General features: G+C 36.0%; 1 protein-coding gene across 1 annotated transcript; it reads left to right on the top strand.

Moving 5' to 3' along the window:
* Positions 1–4,397: 4,397 nt before the first annotated feature.
* LOC121992682 (betaine aldehyde dehydrogenase 1, chloroplastic-like) lies at positions 4,398–13,682 on the top strand. Its single transcript, XM_042547197.1, has 15 exons — positions 4,398–4,593; positions 4,672–4,814; positions 5,613–5,693; positions 5,772–5,920; positions 7,408–7,500; positions 7,576–7,699; positions 7,822–7,887; positions 8,144–8,210; positions 8,437–8,513; positions 10,521–10,634; positions 12,148–12,225; positions 12,305–12,456; positions 12,555–12,615; positions 13,196–13,302; positions 13,395–13,682. The coding sequence occupies exons 1-15, from the start codon at positions 4,482–4,484 to the stop codon at positions 13,483–13,485; spliced, it is 1,515 nt and encodes a 504-aa protein (XP_042403131.1). The 5' UTR covers positions 4,398–4,481; the 3' UTR covers positions 13,486–13,682.
* Positions 13,683–15,245: the final 1,563 nt, after the last annotated feature.

Here is a 15,245-nt window from a genome sequence, read left to right as displayed (position 1 = left end):
CACGGGTCTTATACGGAAACACATGCTCGAAAAAAGAGACATTTCTTGATTCGATTATCGAGTTCTTGTATATCTCCGGTACGTGTGACTCATACACATAAAATCGATAAGCACTGCTGTTATGTGCATATCCAATAAATATGCAATCAACAGTTTTTGGTCCTATCTTAATCCTTTTCGGATCAGGAACCAACACTTTGGCAAGACACCCCCACATTCGTAAATATTTGTAGGACGGTTGTCTTCCATTCCACAACTCATAAGGGCTCTTATCTATTTTCTTCCGGGGCACCTTATTTAAAAGGTAATTAGCTGTTAACACAGCTTCCCCCACATGGACTCTGGCAATCCAGAGCTTAATAGAAGAGCATTCATCATCTCCTTAAGATTTTGATTCTTTCGCTCAACAACTCCATTTTGCTGAGGAGTATATGGAGCTGTTGTTTCATGTTTGATCCCATGTTCAACACACAACTCAGCGAATGGTGACACATATTCACCGCCTCGGTCACTTCGAACCACCTTAATTTTCCTATTAAGTTGATTTTCAACCTCATTCTTATAGAGAGCAAATTTCTCTATAGCTTCATCCTTACTTTTGAGAAGATACACATAACAATATTTTATATTATCATCTACAAAAGTGATGAAGTATTTATTACCACCACGTGTTGGTGTACCTTTTAGGTCGCACATATCAGTGTGAATTAGGTCAAGTGGTTCATTATTTCTTTCAATATGTTGAAAGGATGACCTTGTCATTTTCGCTTCAACACAAATCTCACACTTGTGTTTTAGGTCAAGGTGGAATGTATGTATGCTTTGCATGTTTATTAATCTACGCAACACATCGTACTTAGCATGTCCTAGTCTACCATACCACAAACACAAAGACTCAAGCATATAAGTGGAAGATCTTTCATTTTTATTTATCTTGGGCCTAATGGCCATTACATTGAGTTTAAATAGCCCATCAGATACATAACCTCTTCCTACAAACATTCCATTTTTGGACAATACAACTCTGTCCGACTCAAAAAGAATGCAAAAGCTATGCTTGCTTAACAGTGATCCGGACACTAGATTCTTCCGAATCTCCGGAACATACAACACATTGTTCAGAGTGAGGTCCTTGCCCGAGGTCATCTTCAGCACCACCTTTCCTTGGCCCATGATGTTCGAGGTTGCTGAGTTCCCCATGAACAGTTTGTCTCCAGTGACTTCCTCGAAGTTGTGGAGCAGCTCCTTGTTGCAGCACACATGTCTTGTGGCTCCAGTATCGATCCACCATTGCCGCGGATTTGAACCGATCAGATTCAACTCAGAGACCACAGTGCAGAGGTCGTCTATTTCTGATCCCTCGTTCAGGTTGGCCTCTTGCTTCTTCTTCGGCTTTCTGCACTCCGAAGATTTGTGACCCACTTTGTCACAGTTGAAGCACTTCCCAGAGAGCTTCTTCTTGTTGATGCCTCCTCTGGGTCCCATCTTAGAAGACTTGGGGTTCTTCCGCTTCGAGCTTTAATCGAGCTCGACTACGTTGGCTTTCACAGTAACCTGAGAGAATAGTTTCCTCTCTGAACTCTTGTTGTCTTCTTCGATGCGAAGTCGAACAATGAGTTCCTCCACATTCATCTCCTTCTGCTTGTGCTTCAGGTAGTTCTTGAAGTCCTTCTAGCCGGGAGGCAGTTTCTCAATGATAGCAGCCACCTGGAAGGTTTCACTCAGAACCATCCCTTCTGAGTGGATCTCGTGCAAGATCACCTGAAGCTCCTAGACTTGGCTGATCACCGTCTTGGAGTCAACCATCTTGTAGTCCAGGAATTGGCCCACGATGAACTTCTTTGCCCCTGCATCCTCCGTCTTGTATTTCTTATCCAGGGACTCCCACAGCTCCTTAGACGTTCTCTTCATGCTATATACAGCGTACAACGAGTCGGTAAGGCAGTTGAGGATATAGTTTCGGCAAAGGAACTCAGAACGAGTCCATGCCTCCACTGTACTGATGGTTTGCGCATCAGCATCCTCAGTGCGCTTGGGAGGGTCCTCGGTCATGAACCAAGCCAGATTGAGCGTGGTCAGGTAGAAGAGCATCTTCTGCTGCCACCTCTTGAAGTTCTGTTGCACCTCAACATTTCGTTCCGTGGCCATCTCAACAGAATCGAATCTGTTTCAAGATTGTTGCAAACCAAACAATCTGTAACCGGAGATTTACAGGAAATTAGCTGAATCTAAATACTCGAATTAAATTCAACTCATAGTTAAGATGACCTGAGCAGATAATTTCAGGCTGCCAGCAAGGGCTGATTTTCTGACCTCAGAGTCTGAGCAATCATAGCGTCCGAGCAGACTGAAGGATAGACAGGCAGAGCGGGAGACCGGTCGGGCAGCTCAGAAGGGCGAGTGGGCGACCCAGCAGATAAAGAGTCCAACCGAGCGGACAAACAGAGCAGCGGACCGAGGTCTGTGATCGACGCAGTTTCCTTGAAACAGATTCGTCCCACCTCCGGCTGTGCTTCGAGGTTTTCTCGGATCGTCTGTTTTCCATGATACAACGGCAAAACCACGAACGCAACCAAGCATTGGTTGTTCGTGGTAAACTGAGAATGCACTTGAGTGTTATCACAAGTAGTTTAGCTGAGCGGATGCACGATTGAGAGAAAAGATTCGGGGAACAAAGGTGGAGGAATTCTCTTGCTTTTGCTTCGCTTTCGCTTTCTCTTCGCTTTGCTCAAGATCCAATAGGAGCTCTCATATTGCCTGCAATAAATGATCAAATTATGATCATTTAATGCTGAGTTTAATTTCATCATTAATGAGTTTAATGTCTTCATTAATGTCGAGACGTTACAGAATCATTATTAATGAGATTAATGTTGCCATTAATACTAAGACGAAATCACCATTAATGAGTTTAATGCCGCTATTAATGTTGAGACGTTACGGAATCAGCATTAATTTCACATTAATACTTCCATTACACCCTTGAGCAAGATTCAAGTGACAATATGTTGGTTCATTCTTTTGGGTAAATTTTATCTCAACCGGTCCGACATTTGACATGTGCAAGTCGTGCTCGCGCACGAGTCAACCTTGGTTCAATACAATCCGGACCCTGGATTTGCACCCACTCCTGCGCACTCACGCGTGAGAGAGTCTCTCCCCATGCATATGTTTATAACGTCAATGCATGTATCATAATTTAAACCAACAATAAAGCCAAGAGACTTCTAATGTGGGACTAAACCCATGCATAATAGAGTCTCTTCGTCTCCACCTCTTTATTCCATTCACATTTCCAACCATTTTTCCTCATACAATCATGAGATATTAGACTTTTGGATAATTCACTATGAGTATTTTTAGATTTATCCTAATGATCGATGAAAAATTTATGTAAATTAAATTGGTTATACTAGTCATTTTTATAAGTAAACTTGAAATATGCTTCCGAGATAATCATGCAATGATTAAACCCTTTAATAACAATCATCAAGATATCTAAAATTTAAGTTTCAACGGGCTGTATTTTAGAAAATCTAAAAATATTGACCATTTAAGTCAATAAATTTAAAATATAACTTATACATATCTAAAGGTGGTTCTTCAAAATATGCATCAAGAATTCGTGATCCTTTTATTTATTATTTTAAATGTTTTATTGTATCCATTTGATTATATATATTTTTTCTTAATTTTAAATTAGAATAAAATTATTAAAAAAATTTATTCAAAGTATTTTATGAGTTTATAAATCTCATATTCATGCTAAATATTTAGCATCAATGTCTATTTTTCCCTTCTTCAAATTTTAGACCATCACAGCTAGATGTGGGATTCATGGCAAATTGGTATTACGTATTTTTTATTTTTTATACTATTTTCGATTAAAAATATTTGATGCTCTTAAATTTTATAAAAATTAATTTCTCTGGTAAAATTTATAAATCTAATTGATTGAAAATATTTATATTAACTAATAAATATTATTCAAATATTATTTTTTATAAATAAAAATATATTACTTTATTAGAAGAATCGTATAACTAGATAGGAGATGCACAATGAAGAGTAAAACTAACACCCTTGCCCACAACTTTCTAAATATCACTTTTAATTGGCTTATTAGTTGATTTATGGTTTAAACAGAAATATGATGAAATAAATTAAATAAAAATAAAAGTACTCCGGCGTGGGTACAACAGCTTTATACCTCAGGCCGGTGTCACAAAATTATCATTTTTTGGATACTGGCTGTCGTGTCACCAACAAATCGCTTGCGTTACTCCTCGGTCCGCTACCACCGACGCACCCACCTTCTGATACGAACGAAAATCGGGACCCCTAAGACTACTCGAAACGGTAGCATTGCGAGTTCTTTTGTCTATTTAAGAGTTGTTTTTCTTCTTCTGCTCTGCGTTCTACGGCTTTTTGGATCGGAGTAGCACGGTGATAGCGGTAGCGGAGTGTCATCGTCAGGAGAGATGGCGGCGGCGGCGATCTCCAACCGGCAGCTCTTTATCGACGGCGAGTGGAGGAAGCCGATCTTAGGCAAGCGCATCCCCGTGATCAACCCCGCGACCGAGGAATCCATCGGTACGGCTGCCTCTTTTCCCCTTTCCCATTTGGTGGTTTGATGCTGTTGGCGCCGACCGGGATTGGTTTTGTGAACAGGAGACATTCCTGCGGCTACTGCGGAGGACGTGGAACTGGCGGTGGAGGCCGCCCGGCGAGCGCTCACCCGGAACAAGGGTAAGGACTGGAGCCGAGCTCCCGGCGCCGTACGTGCCAAGTACCTCCGCGCCATAGCTGCCAAGGTGTCCTTTTCTTCTTCGCGCTAATTGGATCTGCTTGTATTTTTTTTTTCTGCTTCCTTCCCTACTGGTTTTCAAGTTAAGGAATTCGATGAGGGCACTACTTTTGAGTTTGGGTAATTAGTAGTTTTTTGTGCTAGCTTTTTTAGGATAAATTTGTTTGCTTTGTACCTTGGTCTTCTCAATGATATCCTTCTCACAATCTATCAGTGAATTTTTGTTCTATGTAAACCTCATTGGAGAATAACATTCTTTTCATAGTCCGTGTACTCGATGTCAATGAGAATGGTGAATTGCACGTCATACAAACTTTGATGTGTCTAATTACATTTTTCTTTTCATATTGTTTTGTTGGATAACTTAAAGCTAACCTGAAAACCGTAGCAGGGAATGGTTCAAACTACAGATACAATGAATGTTTTGTTTAAAAGGGATTTCAGAACCACTAAAACAGATCGCTTAAGAATTAAATAATGTTAATATTTGTTACTATATGGCCACTTCGATCTATCTAATTTTCTACTTTCCTTTTCCTTTCCTTCCTCATGACTTGATTTTTCTACATCCATAAGTATGCTGAAGCCACCTTAACGTCATCCAGTGGTATATTAGAATAGTTAGTAAAGCCTAGGGCATAAATTTTTGCCTGTTACTACATAAGTTTGACAGACGCTTTTTTACTTTTTCGTCACAGGATTTGCTTCATTGAATATTTTCAATAGCAGATTTAATTATAGTAAATTGGTCCTTTTATCATCTTGTTGACTCACTTTTGAGCTCTTATGATCTAATGCAATTCAGATAACTGAGAAGAAATCTGATTTGGCTAAACTGGAGTCTCTTGATTGTGGAAAACCTTTGGATGAAGCAGCATGGGACATGGTATAATATTATTTGCTAAGATTAAAACATTGTTTTAGCTTCAATGAGCCTGACATACATTTCGTTTTCCTTCTCCAGGATGATGTTGCCGGTTGTTTTGAGTATTATGCAGATCTTGCTGAAGCCTTGGATGGAAAACAAAGATCTCAAGTTTCTCTGCCGATGGAAACTTTCAAGTGCCACATTCTGAGAGAACCTATAGGTGTTGTTGGACTGATTACTCCTTGGTATCTTTCTGAACTCCTGGATACCTTTTCCTTAGTCTTTGACTCTCATGCATGGTTGATGACGTTGGGCATTGCAACGACTGTTGGAAATTTTTGTATGCTGATGTCGTTCTGGTTTACTGTTTGTTTTCTTATAAATTGAAGTTTGACACTGAAGTATTTATATGGACTTCATTTGTTTAAACCATGTGCATAGGTTTTGTGTGATAGAATTCTTCAGTCTTATTCCGAATTTAAATATATTATGATTCTGGATTGATCTTGTTTTCTTGCAAAGGAACGTAGACATGCTGGTTCTTTTACTTGACAGCTTATTTCCTTCACCAATTGAAACATAACACAAAAGGAATCCCTAGTCATTTCTCATGTATTATGTTATATTACTTGCATTTGAAACATACCACAAAAGGAATCCCTAGTCATTTCTAATGTATTAAGTTATTTTACTTGCATGGCTATTTATATTATGCACATATGTAACTTTCTCAGCCACCAAAAATAACTAAAATATTCATACGATCTTACAAAAATGCATAAGAAAGCATAATCTTAAAACTTTCTTGGTTTAACTCAAACTGAGTAGACTTATTTTTGGGTTTGGGTATTACTCTTGTCTGTTGTTGTGCTACTAAAAACTTTTGACTACCATAATAATTTTGATATAAGTATAATTTCACTGCACAGTATAGTGCACCTCTGCTAATATGATGGACTTTTATTGGAAGTACTAGGTGGCTCTGACTTCATGCATCGACTCTGTTTGCTGTTATAGCTGCAGACTATTTTTTGTCCAGTTGCCTGTTACAGTTAGTTTAACTGCTACTATGAGATGACTAAAGTGGTAAGTTAGCTTGATAATTGCCTAATAGTCAATACATTCTTTGGTTTCCAACTTCTATCTAAATTCAGGTATCCACAATTCTTCCCATTTTTAATGGGGTGTTGACCTCTTTTAGGTGGTTTTCATATGTTTTTTAGATTTAGTTTGGTCGGGTGATCATTCACATTGGATGTTATGAAAAGACCATATTGACTTTATTCTTCTTTGATGCCTTCAATATCATACTAACATGGACAATCAACCTAGCCAAGACATATACTTTCTCAACTTTAATTGAAATATATATTTTTCATCTATTGTTACTTACAGAATTCTAATCTAACATCTCATTCCCCTGTACCATGCTAAGTTTGATTGGAAGATTACTTGCCCCAAAACTAGTTTTGGTAAAACATAAAAGACTCAGTCTCAAATTTTCTATTTCCTGATACTTAGTGTATTAGGAAGCTGATGTATTTTGTATCCATATCTTTAAATTGCTTCTGCATTCTTTGATGGAATCATAGACATTTAGTCATAAACTTGGTGTTGCATGTGCTAATTGGTATGCCTATGGTTCACCCTTCACAGTAGCAGCTCGCTAAACATCATTAATAATTGTTAGCCTTAATCTACGAACTTTTTCATACTTGTCATTTCATTTCAGGAACTATCCTCTGTTAATGGCTGCATGGAAGGTTGCTCCTGCTCTAGCTGCTGGTTGCACTGCGATCCTCAAGCCTTCTGAGCTATCTTCCATGTAAGAAGTTGGCTATGGATATTTTATGAGTAAAATATAAATAGTTATGCTAGAATGCTTTTCTTTTATCATCAGGACCTGTCTGGAGCTTGCTGCAGTTTGCGAAGAAGTAGGAATTCCTGCTGGTGTTCTGAATGTTTTGACTGGCTTAGGTCCTGAAGCTGGTGCTCCGTTAGCATCTCATCCTCATGTTGATAAGGTCTAACTAGCTAGTTGCTAATTGAAGCTTTTAGAAAATATTTCACATCAATATTTCTCATGTGCCCAATAAAACTGATGTGTAATCATTTATCAATTTATCCTCCCTATTTTGTGTTGCAGATTGCATTTACTGGAAGCACTGACACTGGTAGAAAAATTATGACAGCTGCTGCCCAGGTGGTCAAGGTCTGTTAGGTTCCTTTCATTAGGCTTCTTTTCTAGTTATTTATATCCTTTCTGATAAATACATGTTTTTTCATTGCCGTACCTGATCTTGTGCTCCAGTGAAATGAGATTCAAGTAATTTACCTCTTATGATAAGATCCAAGTAGCTTTTCCCAAATAGTCAAGACATGACTTGTTACTTCTGTTAGTGTATATATGGTATTGTGCTTTACATAATATTTCATAAACTAATTTATTTGTTTGTTGGCTTCATCAGCCTGTAACACTGGAGCTTGGGGGTAAAAGCCCTATTATTGTCTTTGACGACGTTGAAATTGATAAAGGTGTGTATCATTTTTTATTTAACTTAATCATAAAAACATTATTCCCCTAATATTATACTCCTATTGGAAGAGCATCTCATAGAAATTGGATACTCATATCCTGTCATTGCTCTCTGCATGTTTGATACTCCATAGTCTATCTCAAAGCATTAACTTTAGTTTTATAAGAGCATTTGCCAATATTTTCTGGCTTAATGGTGATTGTTGGATTATCTCGAACAAAAAGCTGTTGAATGGACACTTTTTGGGTGCTTTTGGACAAATGGTCAGATCTGCAGTGCAACATCTCGCCTTTTGGTGCATGTAAGTTTGTGGTACAAATTTTTATCCTTGAAATTACTATACTATGGTTATATTAGATTATTAATAGTACTTTTTTCATAAAGGTTCTCAGTTCTCATAGTTTACTTGTATGCAACTCTGATTTTGAAAACATTTGTGTTGGTAACCTTTTGCATCTAATTCTGTTTCTCTTCCCATTCATCAAATCGTCAGCTCAAACACCTCATCCCATTCTAGAATTAGCTCCTTCCTTGGGTATAACATCATTGCAGTATTGATGCATGTTGCCTGAAACTTTACATGCCAAGACCTTTCCAAGACCCAATAAAGGATTCAGATTCTACAGAGGTTAGGGAGGCCCCTTTCTTTGTAAAACTTTAGAACTTAAAATAACAAATCATTTGCTAAATGATCCTTCCTTAGGTATAACATCATTGCAGTATTGATGCATGTTACCTGAAACTTTGCATGCCAAGACCTTTCCAAGACCCAATAAAGGATTCAGATTCTAGAGAAGGTTAGGGAAGCCCCTTTCTTTGTAAAACTTTAGAACTTAAAATAACAATCATTTGCTAAATGATCATGGTACCCACCAAATAAAGTAAAAGAATCTCCTCGAGATTTTCGTAACAACAAAAAGATATTTTAGTTCAATGTATTTGATCAATAATAGATTAGATGCAGTAATGTAGAATGCTGTCTGATTATCATGAATTAACAAGCAATTTCCATAGGGTTCAAGCGATTTAATGTTGCACTCGCACTTCAACTACTCTGCTACACATATCCTGTCAATGCCCTGACCATTGCTCTGCCTGTGCACTAGAACATTATATCAGATTCAATATGTATCCTGTCAATGCTCTAATCATTGCTCTGCCTGTGCACTAGAACATTATATCTGATTCATGCTTAAGAATGGGTGATAGCTACAATTAAACTTGCAAATAAGCATCATGACATTTGCAACTTTTCTGTTACATTTATGCCCCTCAATAAGCAACATTTAGAAAATTAGGTGTGCCTTCAATATATTTAATTGATCTAATGTCAATAAAGAGCAGAATGTAGAAAACAAATGCTTATACTTGCTAGAATAGACATGCATGATTCTCATGGTAAGATGATTTAATTTTCCTGTAAATTTTCTGTCTTTCTCTCATTTTCCCAGTGGAAGAAGCTTTCTTTCATTCATTATATTTTCCTAGGTGTGCCATATTAAATTATTGTCATATTAAATTATCATATATATTATAGTTTCCAAGCTTCTTATGACAATTATATGAAATTCATGATTTCTCATATAAATAATCATATTGATATAATAAATTATCTCAAGTTATTAAGGAATTTCTTTACTGATTTATTGCTTTATTTTTTTAATTTTTGATTAAATGAATATTTAATTGGTATAACTATATTTATCATTGGAGGGGAGCTTTGGCGCAACGGTAAAGTTGTTGCCATGTGACCAAAAGGTCACGGGTTCGAATCCTGGAAACAGCCTCTTGCAAAAAGCAGGGTAAGGCTGCGTACAATGGATCCTTCCTCGGGACCCCGTATGGCGGAAGCTTCGTGCACCGGGCTGCCCTTTTTTTTTTTTTAACTATATTTATCATTAGTACAAAACACTCCAGCAGAGTTGTTCATCTATTAATCTTAATCTATTGCATGTGAGCTTTAAGTCTGCACATCATATATTTGGTCAAAGGCGTTCAAACTAACTGTACCAGACAAGTCATTAAATCAACACGAAATCCGGCTTGGATGGTTTGCGACCGTCTGATGGTTAATCCTAGTTGGAGATGATGTCCTAAATTTGTAACAAATATTCCCTACAAAGTTTAATTTACTTTTGAATTCTTAGATTGTATCTCAACGTTTTTAGATAATCCTCCCAATCTACCAGCTATTCACCTAATTTTTCTGCGTGTAATATGATATATTTCATAGAACTCATTGAATATCTAGTTGTTCCTATTATATTGAGATTTAATCTTATGTCTGCGTATTTGTGCCAATGAATAGGAAAATATCTCAGGAGAATTTCTGAGAAAGCTTGTAATATGGGCTCAAAACATCAAGGTCTCAGATCCATTTGAAGAAGGATGCAGACTTGGTCCTGTCATCAGCGAAGGACAGGTATGAAAGTTCCAATTTGTAGTATGATGTTTATTCTTTATTGAGTTTATAGTTTCCTCTAAAACTGAACTTGTACGACTGTACACATGAAGCATACTGTATGATTTTTTCCATCTTTAGAATGCAGAAGAAATACTTTTGTCAATTTTCAGGAATGTCATACTAATATGCACATTCTAATAGAAAATTCGTTCTTGTTGCTAAACTGCATTGTGTGGTAAACTGGTACACTAGGGAACTAATAGGAGAAATTTGTTGGTCTGTATTCATTTTTTGAGGGAGGTGGCTGAGTCTGCCTCAACATTGCAATGCTAAGGAGTTATACATATATCTAGAATAAAATTATCGACGTACATGATCAATGAGGTGACTTAGTGGTCTGAGAGGTGGATGTCATGGAAAAAGACATGTATGAAATATCAAATGAAGTATAACAGTTCTTCCTTTAAGTTTAACTATTAGTATTTCCATCGATTAAGTGTATTAATAGGATACATTTTATTTACCTGATTCATAGTAGTTGAATTGTCATTCTTTGTAGCTTTCTTCTATAGTATCGCATTCTTTATCTGTTGTAAACTTCTACACCATATCAAATGCTTGACACTCAAATACTGACAACTCGAGTTGCATTCTGATATTGCAATTAATCACATGTTTTTTTTTTCTGGAAACAACCATATCAGTCACCTAGATCCATGTGTTTGACATGGTATCCATGTCTAACATGAGCATATGGTACTTAGAAGGCACATGTTCTTTGTACTATCATATATTTCTCTATTAGTGCAAAGTTAACTTTGAATAGACTCAAATGGTTTTGCAATTCTTGTGCATTTTTAAGTTTGCTTATCTTGAATGGACAGACTCATGGCCAACACAAAGCTAGCCCAAGCCTTTTTTAGGTAGTAGCATGTCATCCTGAGTGCTGTGCTCTGCATGACCAGCACTCAGGTCATGCTCAGCATGACATGAGCCAGGGCTGGATTGGAAACAACCCTATCGGGTTTGTCCAGCCTGTGTGCTGGAAATGAACCAAGTTGGATCTGATGCCTTCCCCCCTAATTTCCCAGTATAGCCTCTAGACTTGCCATTTTTCCAATTGAGTTCAAAGGAATCACCCTTCTCACTTGATTTTTTTCTTTTAAATATTTTATGTAGATTAAGCTATAGATGAATTGCATGTATTTTACTTCTATCGATATTAAGTTGGGTGGGACTGCCTGATTGTATATCTGAACAGAATGCATTTGCAGTGGTGAATTAGAGCATGGTAGAATGATTTAGCTGTAAAAACTGAAAATAAGTATAAGTTCTAAGTTGACATTGGAATATAGCTATAATCTTCCCTTCCATATCTAGCAAATTAACTGCTGGATCTCTTTCCTTCAAACATATACGTCTTGGTTTCTTAGGATTACACTATTTGATTTTTTAGATTGCTGTTTGATTGCTGCTTAAATATCTCAAGGGATGATATAACAGCCATTTAATAATATTCTTGTTATTTCAGTATGAAAAAATAAAAAAGATCATTTCAACAGCAAAAAGCCAAGGAGCTACTATCCTATATGGTGGTGGACGGCCACAGGTAGATAGTCTCCTTATTTATCTGCTCTTTTTGAAATAGAGAAGTGGCTAATTAACTGATATTTATCATCTAATGCCAGCATCTAGGAAAAGGATACTTTGTTGAGCCAACAATTATAACAGATGTTGAAACATCCATGCAAATTTGGAGAGAGGAAGTTTTTGGGCCTGTTCTTTGTGTCAAGACATTTAAGACTGAGGAAGAAGCAATTGAACTTGCAAATGATACTCAGTAAGCCACTCAGACTTTTTGAACTGCAGCATAGTTGAGAATATCCTCTAGTGAAATAAGTAGCATGGGCTCTGATATTACTTTCTACTCTGCATCAGTTATGGCTTGGGTGGTGCTGTGATATCTAAAGATCCCGAGCGCTGCAACCGGATATCGGAGGTAGAGCCCTACCCCGATTTTACTCACAATTTTATATTTTGTTTGTAATAGGTTATTATGCATCTCATTAAGTTATGAATCTATGACTTAACTGACTGCAATAGTCTCTACTTCCCAATATATGCATATTTTACCAATTTATTGGAGTGTAAAATCTCGATTCATTTCACAGCCAACAAAGCTTTAGACATCAATTGATCCCTTTCTTTGGAACTATCTGGACCATTATAACTACAAATTTATGACTTGAACCTGAGCCAGCTGCAGCAGCTCAAGGATTAAGGTTGACATGGCTTTTTAACAAGTGGAGTTTCTTTAGTTTTAGGTCTAATATCTAAATTAAGTCGTGCTCATATATTGAAGGTCAACTCATTTTAGCATTGTGAACAAAATTTTATTCCTTTCATGAATGAACTCATGGATAGCCTCATCTATAATAATTACGTGTACTCATAATTTTGTATTGGCTAATGAACTGCCTCATCTATAACCTAGCAAACGATCTTTCATTCAATAGAAAGATCAAATTAAGGGAAGCCAGTTACGTTTTAGTGAGTCTAATTTGGCTTGTCTTTTGCAGGAGATTCAAGCCGGAATTGTATGGATAAACTGCTCACAACCATGCTTCTGTCAAGCTCCCTGGGGAGGAAACAAGCGCAGCGGTTTTGGTCGTGAACTTGGCGAATGGTTGAGTATTCATTAAAATTCTCTGTTCATAGCGAGCGATCTCCCGTTTCTCACAATTGTTTCTGCTCTTGCTCATTCGTATTACCTTTCAGGGGGCTGGACAACTACCTGAGCATCAAGCAAGTTACTGAATACGTATCAGATGATCCATGGGGATGGTATCAATCTCCATCCAAACTGTAGGCCGCGATCTTTTTTGATCCGCGAAAACATTTAAATGAATTATAATAAATGCAATAAAAACCCAACTAAGTATGTGAACTGTTTTGATGATTCGAATTCCAAGACTGTTGCGCATCTTTTCTGAACGGCTCCAAATTTGGGACTCCTTGAATGAAAACTTGATTCTGCTTTAGAAGGAATGAACTTGTTTTATTAAATAATGTGTAGTTTTTATTCTTTCATGTTGTTCTCCTATGCTTTTCTTTTAACACTAGATGATTTGGAAGGAGATTTGAGGAGGAAGAGGAACAGACTTAGTAGGGAAAAAAATAAGAAAAAAAAACTAAGAAAAAAGATTGCTTGAAGATTTGTGATGAACACGTGTTAGTTCATGGAGTATCTTTATGGCTTTGTTGGGTGTGGAATATTGATTATTTTGTTATTTATAATTTTAAAGTCATAATATAATGCAATTTGGATTATCAAATAATTTAGATTATAAAAAATAATAAAATTTTATAATTCAGATTATAAGGTTAATAACATGTAATTTAATTATATTTTAAGTTTAATGTTTAATTAAAATTTAAATGTTAAATATATTTTTAATCCATTTTCTATATCAATTGGCCGTCATAAATTATATTTTAAGTTTAATGTTTAATTAAAATTTAAATGTTAAGTATATTTTTAATTCATTTTTTATACCAATCGGTCGTCAATGTCTCTATCGCTATCGACTGTTTTCATCGGTCACCATTGGTTGTTATTGACATCGTTGTTAGTCGACTCGTAATTATATTTTAAGTTTAATTAAAATTTAAATGTTAAGTATATTTTTAATTCATTTTTTATACCAATCGATCGTCAATGTCTCTATCGCTATCGACTGTTTTCATCGGTCACCATTGGTTGTTATTGACATCGTTGTCGTTGTTAGTTGACTCGTTGTCGGCAAAAATTACATAATATTTTTTATTATTTTATAATAAGATGAATTACATTCTTTATAATAAAGTAATATATGCTAAATAAAAAAATACAAACACCTTTTAATTAAAGTTGACAAAAGATGACTGTGTTCATCTTCACCTCGCTAATTCATTCCATGACTAATACGGAAGAGGTAAATCACAAATGGTTATTAGCCCTTAGAATAATGACTAGTATATAAAGGAATAATGAAAAAAAAAAAACAGGAAACTCCCCTCGGAGAACCGTATATGAGAATTTCATCTCGTACGGCTCAAGCAGAAACATACAAATGTTGATTTCAACAGATATGTAATAGAAAGTTAAAAACTTCTTAGCTTAGCCGCTTGATTTACTCCGACCCAAAGATACGAAGTAAAAAAAATTAGAAATCTATTCTTTGTATTTTTTGTATGATAAGGCCTAAAAATATCAAGTTGGCTCATCCGTCTTTTTTGATGTTGATTATTACAGGCCTCTTGAATCTTCTCTTTCCTATTTATTTTTAATTTGATTTCTTGTTTTTTTTTTGTAATGTGCATTGACTCTTATTTAACTATTTATTTATCTTCTTTAACTATTATATATATTTAGTATAGGAATTCACTTATCGTAGCCGAATATTTATTACATTACATAGGGAGTAATCAAATATTACATGCATAATATATAACTCTTTCAATAAATTTTATTACGTTACAAACTTGATTATATTATCTTTAACTAAACACAATAATTTCATTTTGATTTTTTAATAAATTTTATTTAGTTTAATTTCAGTATTATGGGATATTATTAATACATTCTAT

This window comes from Zingiber officinale, chromosome 6B (assembly GCF_018446385.1).
Source record: "Zingiber officinale cultivar Zhangliang chromosome 6B, Zo_v1.1, whole genome shotgun sequence".
NCBI classification, from domain to species: Eukaryota; Viridiplantae; Streptophyta; class Magnoliopsida; order Zingiberales; family Zingiberaceae; genus Zingiber; species Zingiber officinale.
The sequence above is the reverse complement of the archived record's forward strand: the minus strand, read 5'-3'. Positions and strand labels throughout refer to the sequence as shown.

Coding starts and splice junctions, on each gene's coding strand:
- LOC121992682 (XM_042547197.1), top strand. CDS start 4,482: ATGGCGGCGGCGGCGATCTCCAACCGGCAGCTCTTTATCGACGGCGAG. Junction 10,635..12,147: donor CTGTCATCAGCGAAGGACAG/GTATGAAAGTTC, acceptor TTGTTATTTCAG/TATGAAAAAATAAAAAAGAT. Junction 12,457..12,554: donor GAACTTGCAAATGATACTCA/GTAAGCCACTCA, acceptor ACTCTGCATCAG/TTATGGCTTGGGTGGTGCTG.